Below are 12,634 nucleotides of genomic sequence, written 5' to 3'. Positions count from 1 at the left end.
AAAATAAAAAAGTGTGGAATTTGTTGACATGTAGTTGGGGTAAAGACTTTGAGTGGCAATGTAACATTAATTTTCAGTAATACTATTATATAATAACAGTGGTATACAACGAAACTGAGACAACACAAAGAAAAAGAAAATAAGAAAATAAAACCAACACCAAAAACTGAATATTTTTTCTCCAGCATTGTATTGACAACACGTCCGTTCACGCCCTCTACAGTCGCAACTCATCCAGTCGACAATACTGAAAAACAAATCCGACTCAGTGGCAACCAAGTTCATGCGTAATTACGCCAAAACAACGACGCTCGCGAAAGCAGCTCGAGACACATCTCCAGACAGCTGTTTCCCCACAACACAAACAGAGACTAGTCTAAACCACAGTGTTGTTGTGTAGTCAAACTGCGCAGTATGAGACATCTGTATGAGGGTCAGGGTGGGTGTTGGGCGTTTAGTCAGCCGGGATTATGACTAAAACTCTCAAAGGTGTTTTCAGAAATGTTTTAATGAGCATCACGATGTTACTCTCAGAACATTATATTTAACAATGAGGAGCTCACAAACACGTTATACCAACCGGACAATGTAACTTTGCTCTGCATGGTGTAAAACAGGTCTTAGTGTCACATGCTCAGTTGGCCTCCTGTGCCCTAATGCTCATACCTCGACGATCAAGTCTTCTGACGTAGCCTACGATCAGGTGAGCGAAGTGATGTCGTTGTATTGTAAGGCCTTAGTGCCATCTTGTGGTGAGCTTTAGGAATGTACACAAGCGGCATGACAGCAACAGAGATAATATAAATGTTTAGGAAATGCGTATCTCAACATAAACTGTTTCCCTTGTGCGCAGCCAAAAACACTTGAAAACATGTATTTCCCAGAATAATAAGACCCTTCACTTTTACTAAGTGGACCCCCAACATATTCCGGCACCGGTGTTACAGTTTAGTGTGAATCATTCGAGTTTGTGACTTTATTTTAATTTTTTATTTTAATTTTTTATAACTGCTATTACTAAAAATGGTGCAACTTATTGCCACTAACTCCAGCGGTCAAACACATGGAGTGGAGTTAAACGTGTATTACTATTAGTAGAGAGAACAGCAGCTACAGCAACTATGGCCACACGTGTCAGTTCGCTACCTAACATGAGCCAACACACGCAGCTGGTCATACCAGACTAAATGACGCGGCAAAAGCCTGACTGTAGAATGTAGTTTCGCTTTTAAAAAATCTTATGAAGAGCAATTTTAATTTTCAAGTCCTGATAATTCGTCCACTACTGCTGAGCAGGGATGGATTAACCAACGGGCCTACCGGGCCCAGGCCCAGGGGCCCATGAGCTCAGGGGGCCCCTGGGCCTGAGCCTCCGCGTGTGACGTCGCTGTGATTAACATTGTATTGATATGAATATGATGATATGACACGATGCGCCGTATATGCTAGGCTTAAGTCATTCATGTCAGTAACAGGGCCCCAATAGTCCTACTGAGGGATGGATTACCGAACGAGCCTACCGGCACCAGGGGCCCATGAGCTCAGGGGGCCCCTAAACCCAGGGGCCCATGAGTTTAGGGGCCCCTGAGCTCATGGGGCCCTGAGCTTAGGGGGCCCATGAGCCTAGGGGCCCATGAGCTCATGGGCCCGTGAGCTCAGGGGGCCCCTGGGCCTGAGCCTCCGCGCGTGACGTCGCTGTTATTAACATTGTATTGATATGATGATATGACACGATGCGCCGTAGCTGGTATATGCTAGGCTTAAGTCATTCATGTCATGGTCATATAATTCGCGTTATGTCGTCTGCTCAGCTCCGGTATCGTTGTTCCATACGGATTTTGTTTTTGTTTTTGCGGGTGGGGGGGGGGGGCCTTGACACGTCCAGGCCCAGGGGCCCGTGGTTTCTTAATCCGTCCATGCTGCTGAGCCGTATGTTGTGAAACTTTCGGCCTTTTCCCTGAGCTGGGTTGAAGCACTGCGGTCATGTGAGCCGCCGCTTGAAATGTAATGCACTTCTATTCGTGGTTTTACGGTACGAGGGCTTGTACGGCCAAAGAGCATGCAGATAGACACAATTTCCAGCAATCATTTCTCCACTTTCATAAAACAAGTCAAAATAAAACATAATAGTAAAATATATATATATATTTTGGACATTATATGAAATAATATTATCGAGGAAATCAAAGTTAAAGTCTCTGTAAAATAAATAATGATATTGATCATTTTCCAATATTTGAACAGTTTTTGAAGCAGATCCTTGAAGACGACACTGCTTTCTTGTTACTGGTGACCTCTGCTATGCCCATGATTATTTTCAGCATGATACTGTACGGATATTGAGAAAATCAAAGTTAAAGTAACCTTAAAAGAAATAATGATAACAATATTTTTTTAAGCAGATCCTTAAAGGTGTATATGAAAAATACACTATATTGTTATTCAGGAGGACCTTTGTCTGTCTATTAAAATTACATAATTTTACTTCGACGTTATTGAAACAATTGCCTATATTGAGAATCTACACGAAAGCTTAGGTCTTTTGTGTTATCAATAATAATATTTATTTTATTTTAGTCATATAGTTCACTGATCTTGAAAAACAATATTTGGATTGTAATTCATTTGGAACACATGGGTATTAATTTTGTTAGCATTGCCAAGTTTCCAAAAAACATTTAGTGCACTATATATTTCACCCTATACCGGCCTCTTCAAACAGACAGATTTAGTAAGGCATATAAAAGAGATAACAAAACATCAGAAAAACTGTATATGGATTTATTCTCTGCACAAACTGCATTTCCAATCACCATTCTTGATTTCTATTAGCTGTGATGTTTGTATCTGCAGGCAGTCGGCATGGAACCACCTGTTGCAACTGTCACACTGAATCCATTTATATGAAATTGGAGACATTAATGCTGGGAAACGGCTCACATGACGCAGTGTTGAAGCTGTAGCATCACAGAATGTGACGGGTGACAGATGTCGCTGTAACACCTCCTGTTGTTTGACATCATGTATTATTGTTATAGAGAACGAGGGACAGAGAGAGAGAGCTCCATCTACTGTACACCCAGCGGAGGACTGAGAGCAGAGCAGGCACCAGTCAGGACGGGTGGGGTCAGGAAATGCAGTCTTTGCCCTCGCAAACACCCATTGGTCACTCGACTGTCCGTGGAACATTTTCCTTGACGTTGATTGGCTGCGGCGCTCAACGACTATCCCCTGACTGGCTGAAAGCATTACGCTGTCTGTGGGCTGACAACTAGATGATTCCGTTGGTTAGAGACTGCGAGCAGAGAGAGAGAGAGAGATTGAAGGGGCTGGGCCCACAGCAGAGAAATGGCGAGAATGGTTAACGAGAACCGGTGTGGAGTGGAAACACCGAGCACAGAGACGGAGGGACCGGCCCGGGCTTCGGCCAGATGGGGTCCACAACACGCCGGGGCCCAAGAACTGGCTAATTTGTACTCACCAGGTGAGTCGATCCTCTGAGCAGCTCCGTCTGACGGACTTGCTCCCCCGGTTTTAAGTGGCCACGAGCGACAGGCTTCACATAGCGTAGTTACTAAGTGACGTTTGCACTTGTAACATCGCATAAAGAGGACCCTATTTCTTTAACTGCTAACACTAAATGACTGGGAACAACGAGCCACAGCTGTGTGTGTGTGTGTGTGTGTGTGCGCGCGTGTGCGTGCGTGTGTGTATGCGCCACCGTCATACTTTAGTTGTTACTCAACAGGAACCATGTGAGGTTGATGTTTGATGTGTGTTTGAGTCGTTGTTGACATGTCGGGTGAGAAGGATCTCTCTGCTTTGGGCTGTGAAGCCTCGTCCGTGGAGCTGCAGTGACCTTTCATAACAGTGATGGTGCTCAGCCAGCTCGTAGACTGTAACCCGGTGGGCAATGAGCATCAACTAATGAGATAGTTTTCATCTCGTAGCCAGTCCACTGTGTTCACATTACTTTATTCCTATTCCACAAGGTAGATTTGGTTCATATCATTTTAACTCGATGCATGCAGTGAACGGCCTTCACGCCTATAGTGTACACACACACACACACACACACACACACCATGTATTAGGAGCTCCTCATATCATATCCTCACATTATCTGACAGCTATGATGAGGGTTGGTGATCAGACTCTTTTTTTATTTTTTTATCCGCTAAGACTGGAGCCTCCTTTGAGGGGTGTGACGTGGCCAGGTATTTCAGGTCACGTAACAAGCAAAGTACAGAGGAATGTGGCCTCACTGATGCAAGGAAGCATCTAATCATGTTGCGTTGTTGACTAACCTTTGGACATTTGTGTCGCATCATGTTCAGGAGCTGTGGACATAATGTGCCTGATAATTTGTTATCAATTTTAGATTCCTGATTTAAAACTAATTTAATCAGGAACTGCTGCTCGTGTATTAATCGTGCTCATACGTTGGCTGGTGTTTTTTCTTTCAGGCAAAAGATTTCAAGAGTGGTTATGTGTTGTCATCTGCTTCTCACTTATGGCCTTCAATTTCATTCACCTTCTTGCCAATTTCCACCTGGGACATCTGTGCTACATTCTGTTGAGCATTGGTAAGTGCGGACTGAAACGTCACATTATCGGTTTGTTGTTGATGAGTTCTGTTGTTTTTAGAGCTGCCGTCCAACCAAAGTGTTGTTTGTTCTCTCTTTAGCCTGTTTAAATGTGTTTCTCATCCTTCTTTCTCGGCTTGTCTCCTCCTCAAACTTATTTTTCAGTGGCGGGAATACTCACGGCAGACTTTGCATCAGGATTTGTTCATTGGGGAGCTGATTCATGGGGATCAGTGGATTTACCCATTTTTGGAAAGGTAAGCTATCCATTGTTTGTACTGTAAATTATTATAATTATATTTTTCAGGACATTTCCTACATTCACAATGCATATGTAATGTTCTTCAGGCCTTTATACGGCCATTTCGAGAGCACCACATCGACCCCACAGCCATTACCCGTCACGACTTCATTGAGACCAATGGGGACAACTGCATGCTGACCATATTCCCCCTCGCAAACATGGCCTACAGCTTCCTCACCCTCTCCCCTGGTGAGTTGTATCAACAAACCAAAATCTTACATTTTCCTCTGTCCGATTTTTAAAACTGTTCCTTTCATGCGATTTCAACGACTATCCTGAGGAAAAAGAAAAGCACCAAACAATTGAGTTTCTGTCTCCTTTTTGTTCTTGCAGCGGAGATTCACCGTTACTACCCCTGGTACTGCTACTTGTTCGCATTAGCCATCTTTGTGACCCTAACCAACCAGATTCACAAGTGGTCGCACACATACGTTGGCCTGCCTCGTTGGGTTGTGTTCCTCCAGGACTGCCAAGTCATCCTCCCCCGCAAGCACCACCGCGTCCACCACGTCTCGCCTCATGAGACGTACTTCTGCATCACTACGGGTTTGTCTTTTATTATAGTTGTACAGGTTCAAATCGTGTTCTGCAATCGCTGCTTCAGTTCATGGGATGAGCGTTGGGCAGATCGGTCATTGAGCTTTGTCTCTCCAGGTTGGCTGAACTACCCTCTGGAGAGGCTGGGTTTCTGGAGGAACCTGGAGGATCTCATCCAGGGTGTAACCGGAGAGAAGCCCAGGGCGGACGACCTGAACTGGGCTCAAAAAGCCAATTAGCGCCGCAGGCTGACTGCACCCTACCTCAGAAGACCCTGGCTCCGTCCAGGCTTCTCACCCCCCCCCCATCCCCCCTTTGCCTCACAAAAACTGTAATCCATAGAAAGAAAAAAACTAACAAACACTTTCTGATGCTATAGCTTTAAGTCTTGCACATTTATGTCTGCTTTTCAAGAGGAGGGCTCTGTCGATGGATCTCTGCCATTACTCACTTGTGGAGATCCTCATTTCAAAACGCAATATATCCTCAACTCTTTGTGTGTCTAAAACAACTCATCACTTTTTTGAGGTGACTTGCAAATACATGTGCTCAGAAGGTATATAGAGATACTTTATCGTCGGATACAGTTGATTCGAAATAAATTCCAAGGAGATAAATATTTCCCTCTCTCCAACAATCCCCAAAAAAGAATACTTGAAAGAGTGGATGCTTACTTTTTTTCTCCTTCAGAGACCAAACTGTTCATATGTTTGGTTATGTTTAGCTCTGCTTTTTATGATCTCTGGATAAGTCTTTGCATGTCCACCTCATCAAGGGTCTACTTGTTGTGCAAGTAACACCATTGGATTTTGGCCATGGCAAGTAGTCAGGCTTGGGTGATATTGGATTTTTTGATGCTTCCCCAATGTTGTTGGCTAAAGAACAAAATGGTTAATTACTTTTGTTGATTTCTTGCACGTTTGGATTCAGCTGCACGCTTTTGGGACTGTTTTGTTAGAGAGGGGTGATGACAATATTTGATTGATTAGTCATGGATTGGTCACTTTAAGTTGCAAAGGAAGAGTCGATGCTACTCCTGAAGCCAACATCATCCCTCCAGGATCACAACCATATGACAGATCTGACGGCTCATAAAACGGGTTTTAATTTACACAAAACCAAAAACAAACAACCAAATTGCTCCTATTGCTGTCAGATTGGCATTTTGGTTTAAATATGTTCATCTGGCAATTGGAACAGTTTGCATTTCTGTCTTTTATGATGGAGGATGAGTAATTTGATCTGAAAAAGTGTCTTTGAAATATATGTACCGATAACCGTCGTCCACATTGATGCTAGGCCATTAGAAATGTGGTTAAATTACGCATGTATCATGCTGCTGTTTGTATCTGACTCCTGATAAACAAACAGGTTTGCAGGAAAGAGGCAGACACAGTTTTGTCCCGCTGCCTTACGCACCACGGATGCAGTACTTGTGTCTTTTTTTTCTCTCTTCATTTACTGTACTTTCATGTTGTTGCAACCGTATATCTGTCTTTTTGGGGTTTGTGTCTGACTTAGTCAGACACCGATGCTCCAAAGTTATGTGCCAACAGTGTAACATTGTTTTCGCGCCTCACGTCTTGCTATTGCTTTGTAATTTGGGAAGGAGCTGTCATTTTCTGAAGGCAACATTCCCTGTGAGTAATGCTGCCACCGTGCACCGTCTTGGTAACTGTGCCCAGCAGATTTGGGGATGTTACAAGGGCTTCGGTGACCGTGCACGATCCAGGAATTTCTTCTTCACGCCTCGAGATTATGTTGAAGATTGTTTTGAATGCTTCAGTCAGTCATTTGTAAATGTTTTGTGCAGTGAATAACGATGCAGTGTATTACAAGGCCCTCAACCATATGTCTTAACTCATCTGATTCGGTTAAAATGCCTTTCTTTTCCTAGTTAACACATATTTGCTTTTTCATATGGAAAACGGAAACTTAAACAATTTGCTACTTAACCGGCATGACGCAATTACATGTACAATAAGCAACACAGATGTAATGAGCGTGCATGCGTAGAACATGTAATATACTGGGGCACCAGCTTCCCTTTGAGTTTGTGCACAGCACACGGCGTCTGTAGCTTAGTGCTCGTTCCATATGAAGTAAATTGTGCTGCTTTTAAAAGATGACTCCAAATTTTGACCAAATGGTCCCAGGTTTTAATTATTATAATGTTATGTAATAAATTCTTTTTAGATTTAAATTAAAGGAGCTAACCTCTCTGTTATTTGGGTTGAACAGGTGAAAAGAATCCTGAATTAGTGAACTTGATATTGTACTTATAGTAGATAGTTAGAATACATTTTTAAGCCAAAATGATATTTTATATAATGTAATAGTCCAGTTTTTGAATCCCCCATACTTGATTATATACAATTACTCACTATAGATAAAATGCAGACATCCACTGCAGATTGCCTAGTGCTTGTGTTGTGAGAAGCAGTTTTGTGTGTGCTAGGCACTATTGGCTGGTAAAGGGATGCCATTACTCGTCACTGCATCAATGGTTAAGGCCTGCATAGAAGTTCTACTTTTGTAGCTTTAAAAAAACAAATCAGTATTAGGCAAAATATAGTTTTGGAAACTAGACTCATTCGCATGAAGGTTGATAGAGAACTTGTTTTATGAATAGGAGTTTTGCCATCGGCTCTACTGGATGTCCTGAAACGTCAGCAAGTTGCTTTTTGTGATAAAAGTAATAACATTTTTGACGTCATGTCGTGTTTTTGAAAATACAATATTAAAGGATAATTGTTCTAAATACTAGACATGCAATAATAAGTTTGGAGATTGATAAAACTGACAACAATACATATGTATGGTGAGTTCAGAAGGCGCCACAACAATCCTAAACTTGGATACAGTCATTGTTGTTATGTTCAACATGCTGTGTTTTAAATCACTTTTGTAATGATCCCATGGCTTCTTATTGAATTGCCCTATTCTCACCCTGATTGATTCGGTAGCTCGTGCCAGCGAAATAGGAAAACAATTGGCTGACTTAAATTTGATATTCTCTGGCCTCTCACCTCTTCTGAGGTAAGACCCATGGATGTTGTAGTTGGTTATGTATGCTGGTAGATAGAGTTTTCGATATCAGAATAATGCCTCGATGCCTGTTGGTTGTCCTCCATTCGGGAGACTTGCAGTGTACATATTAAACTGTATATATAAATAAACTAAATCAAATACTGCTACCTGTTTTCTCTAGTTCATTTCTTTCTATATTTTTTTCTCTGGATTACTGTCTCATAGATTACACATCAACTCCTTACCACTGACACTATAATAGTATTATCATCAATAGTCTGCATTAACCATGTGCTCTTACACTTCAAATGTGATTCTGTACATATGTATCTATAAGCAACCCCACCTGGACTCATATTAACTGTTTATATTGTACTATATGTTAGCATGATGTTGGCATTGTATAGATTTGGGATTTGCTTCTTATATCATAATTATATTTGCACTCTTACTTTGCACACCAAATTCCCTCTTGATAAATAGTGTTATCTTCCCCTATCTTAAGTAATTAGGCTAATCATCCTTTATATTGTTACGTTTCTCTTGCTCTGGCTGCACAATCTCTTTGATAACAGAGGGCCACATGAGTTTTTCAAGACATTTTGACATGTCACAGTCAGAAATGCACATGTTGCAAGTAATAGCCTAAAGCAGATTAACAGAGTATCGTAAATGTTATGAGAGGCTCTTTCCCGACTAAAACAGGTTAAAATATCTGAAATGAAAAGGGCCTTTACATTATGAATACATGTTACCTAATGGGAAGGCCTTCTTCTTTCAGGACTATTTATTCCAGCCATGTTCTCCCTGCTGATGATTTGTTTTGATTTATTGGTCTATGTTTGTGTATTTTAAATGTAAAATAAAATATGAAGACCTTTGTCCACACACTTTGATTTTGTTTTAGGAGAAAACAGTTTAGTCCTTGAATAGCATTCAATTCATTGTCTAAGTGCTCCGGGGACAACAAAGGAAGCCATGCTCTGCGTTTTGCTCCACGCGCGCGCACATGGCCACAAGCAAAACGACGTGCGCGCTTCCGCTGTTGTGAAGCGACAAGATGGCGGTGCCCGCCGGTTCAGGTAAATGTAGAGAGAAATATATCGCAATCATAAACCTAATAAACGGACAAATTCAATATCACGACGTAGCTTTTAAGTTTCGTAACGAGGTTGAATGTCTACCGACGCGCCGGAAGTGTGAAAATACTCAAGCTAACGCAACGTTTGAGCTTCCGGGGAGAATGAATAGGAAGCGGCGCTACGAGCTAAGCTAACGTAATTTAAATTAGAAAGGCAACGGGCTGCACCCTGTCTGCTGATGACGGGGTTGTATGTGGTGTAATAACCGTTCAACACCGGCTCTCTGCGGGACCGTGTGTCGTGTCGGCTTTGGTTAAATAGCGTAGTTGCGTTATTCATCACGGTCCCGGTGTTCATCGCCCGTGCTAGTGAAGCACAGCTAACGTCAACTGTCTTCGTCTCGTTTAATCTTATTTACAGTGTAATATATGTCACTGCCTCTGAACACGGATGGTTCTCGAACCCACCCTGAAACGTTATCTAGAGATGTCGGTGCATCCTCCGTGTTGGTGGATGTCTAACCTGACACTGCATCATGTCAACAATAACGGCACTTTTTAAAATGTAAATTTTTTTTTTACTGTCTCTGAAATAAAACACGATGTATACAGAGTTTCATAAATGAAACTCGTGAGATGATCCGCACTGTGTTGCGGCACCATCCCGGTAGCGTGACTGTGTTGGTTAACGGCGCAGAGCACTTCATAATCTCACCGCAGAGGCCACATGATGCCGCATCGCCGAAGCCAGATGCCACATTTGCTCTGCTGCTATCGAAAGGCGTGCCATGTACAGTTTGGGTCCGTTGGTGCCTGACATCTACTTGTTTGACAGGCACGTGTGAGTGAAGTCTGACCTGGGTGCGTTTTGTGTCTACAAACAGTTGTCAAAGTCCCTCGCAATTTCCGGCTCTTGGAGGAGCTGGAGGAAGGCCAGAAAGGTGTGGGAGATGGGACCGTGAGCTGGGGTCTGGAGGATGACGATGACATGACCTTAACGCATTGGAGAGGGGTGATCCTCGGCCCCACCAGGGTGAGTGGTGCCACTTCCAAACACTGAGGACTGTGCAAGAAGCGTGAGAGGTGAACAGATTGTCATGGTGGGAGTGCCAGTCAAAAAGCTGAGGCAAAGGTGATGGAGCGTGACGAATAGCGCTACATTAGTTTGAGACAGCGGTGCAATAACACATTGAAGTAAAGATAAAACATCACACCATATAATGACAGGAAGCAACAGGCAGCACACCATAAACTACAGTCCTCAGTCACAATTGCTTTAATTTATTTTTTAAATCTTGTTGATTTTTCAGATGCATGCTGGTAAGATTCTCTTAGAACATTTGACCAGAAATAATGTATATAACTAGTACTCATTAACACCTCACAGCTGCCTCAGAAAACATGTTTACAGATTTTTACTGTCGTAACCAGATTTGGGGTTGAACATGGTGTGCATCACTCGCCTCTCTCTACCCGTTTCTGTCCGCAGACGAGCTTTGAAAACCGGATGTACAATCTGAAAGTTGTATGTGGGCCGGAATACCCCGACGCACCACCGTTTGTCAAATTTGTGACAAAGATAAACTTGAATGGCGTGCACACCTCCAGCGGTGAGGTATGTACATCTTCCAAACCAATTGCTCGTATTCTAGCGTGAGTACTCCACTTCGCCCTGTGCTCTTATGAAAGCGATACTGCTCTTGATCCTGTCCTCGCTACACGGATGAATAAGTGAGGAGAAGGGACACGATTTGGTTCATGTATATTTTACAATATCAAAGAATATGTGCATGCAGCACAAAAGCTTGTTAACGCATTAGACTGGCATGTATCGGTAAACAAGTGGAGGTGAATTCAACGAAAGACGCTTCCTGGTCGAAGTGCATTCGTGAATCTGCTGACGACTGACGCAACCATTGCATTCATTTGAATTAAACTGAGTATGACCGGACCAAGAAACCTTTTAGCGTCCGTCTAAAGGAGGTAGTCTAGATTAGTTTCACTGTAGTACGTCAATTACTTTTGATTTAGCATCACAGAAAACATTTTCCCCAAGGAGGGATTGGAGAACATGCACTTATGTTTTTGCGAGTGGTCGCGCTATCTTAAGTTGTTCAAATGTGGCAGTGCTCGACCCTTTATTGTTCTCCATTTTCCTCACTTCGACATGGGCTTATTTAAACTAACCACAGATTAAGGACAAGCAAACTTGGGTTTTGTTGGAATAAAGGAAGTCCTCTGTGATGAAATGCTATAAAATACCAAAAACTTCTAACATTTGGGTCATTGAGAAAGGTAAAAGTTAAGATATGGTGCCTGCTTGATAAGATATATGGAGTTGTTTGTGATGGAGACGCCATCCACACATCCTCACCTGTTCTCTGCCCTGCAGGTCGACGTGAACGCGGTGACTACACTGGCCAAGTGGCAGAACTCCTACAGTATCCGGATGGTGCTGCTGGAGCTGCGACGGATCATGACCTGTAAGGAAAACATGAAGCTCCCTCAGCCGCCGGAGGGCCATCTCTACAACAACTGAGCCCCTGCTACTTTTGCCTCCATTGCCCCCTTCACTCTTTGGTTTGGTTTTGTTGCTTTCATCCCTTTATTCCCAACCCCTCCCCCATGTGACATCCCACCTCATGGCAACACCTTGACTGAACACACACACACACACATGACTGAAGACGTCTACAATAACAGTTGCATGCAACCATACACTCGCATACCTGTATACACAATCACACAGCAGAAGTCTTAAGTATATGGTAATAGATACACACACACACACACAGCAGAAGTCTGAAGTCTACAGTAATAGACACACACACACACACAGCAAAAGACCTCTTCAATAACAGGTATAACGTACACGTCTATATGTAAACACACACTTGTTATTCATGAGTCATTCCAGGCCCCCCCCGCCCCCCCATCACTGGAGCTTTGGGTGGACTCGTGACGAGGCAGGCGGAGTCCTCAGTCCACACCAGATATGATCGTTTGAATACTGTACATGTTACTAATCTTTTATTTTTATTATTATTTGTTAAAAATGCAGATTGTACAATAACATAAATAATCTTATTGAGTGTA

General features: G+C 42.7%; 2 protein-coding genes across 3 annotated transcripts; both read left to right on the top strand.

Annotated features, from left to right (window-relative positions):
• Nucleotides 1–3,320: 3,320 nt before the first annotated feature.
• Nucleotides 3,321–8,624, top strand: peds1 (plasmanylethanolamine desaturase 1). Its single transcript, XM_056422339.1, has 6 exons — nt 3,321–3,484; nt 4,467–4,586; nt 4,752–4,843; nt 4,935–5,079; nt 5,224–5,436; nt 5,545–8,624. Exons 1-6 carry the CDS (start codon nt 3,349–3,351, stop codon nt 5,664–5,666), a joined length of 828 nt encoding a protein of 275 aa, XP_056278314.1. The 5' UTR covers nt 3,321–3,348; the 3' UTR covers nt 5,667–8,624.
• Nucleotides 8,625–9,490: 866 nt separating this feature from the next.
• Nucleotides 9,491–12,634, top strand: LOC130199118 (ubiquitin-conjugating enzyme E2 variant 2-like). 2 transcript variants are annotated; one of them, XM_056422341.1, is made up of 4 exons: nt 9,491–9,539; nt 10,423–10,571; nt 11,028–11,153; nt 11,931–12,634. In XM_056422341.1, exons 1-4 carry the CDS (start codon nt 9,518–9,520, stop codon nt 12,075–12,077), a joined length of 444 nt encoding a protein of 147 aa, XP_056278316.1. In that variant the 5' UTR covers nt 9,491–9,517; the 3' UTR covers nt 12,078–12,634. The 2 variants fall into 2 exon arrangements, with proteins under 2 accessions (XP_056278316.1, XP_056278315.1); XM_056422340.1 differs by lacking the exon at nt 9,491–9,539 and adding an exon at nt 10,312–10,339.

Source organism: Pseudoliparis swirei, chromosome 9 (genome assembly GCF_029220125.1).
Source record: "Pseudoliparis swirei isolate HS2019 ecotype Mariana Trench chromosome 9, NWPU_hadal_v1, whole genome shotgun sequence".
In the NCBI taxonomy this organism is placed as follows: domain Eukaryota; kingdom Metazoa; phylum Chordata; class Actinopteri; order Perciformes; family Liparidae; genus Pseudoliparis; species Pseudoliparis swirei.
This window is presented reverse-complemented; position numbering and strand designations above follow the sequence as displayed.

Excerpts from the sequence above, each read along its gene's own strand:
- peds1 (XM_056422339.1), top strand. The coding sequence starts at position 3,349 with ATGGCGAGAATGGTTAACGAGAACCGGTGTGGAGTGGAAACACCGAGC. Across the intron at positions 5,080-5,223 it reads CTTCCTCACCCTCTCCCCTG|CGGAGATTCACCGTTACTAC; the intron begins GTGAGTTGTATC and ends TTGTTCTTGCAG. Across the intron at positions 5,437-5,544 it reads GTACTTCTGCATCACTACGG|GTTGGCTGAACTACCCTCTG; the intron begins GTTTGTCTTTTA and ends TTGTCTCTCCAG.
- LOC130199118 (XM_056422341.1), top strand. The coding sequence starts at position 9,518 with ATGGCGGTGCCCGCCGGTTCAG. Across the intron at positions 9,540-10,422 it reads GGCGGTGCCCGCCGGTTCAG|TTGTCAAAGTCCCTCGCAAT; the intron begins GTAAATGTAGAG and ends GTCTACAAACAG. Across the intron at positions 11,154-11,930 it reads TGCACACCTCCAGCGGTGAG|GTCGACGTGAACGCGGTGAC; the intron begins GTATGTACATCT and ends TCTGCCCTGCAG.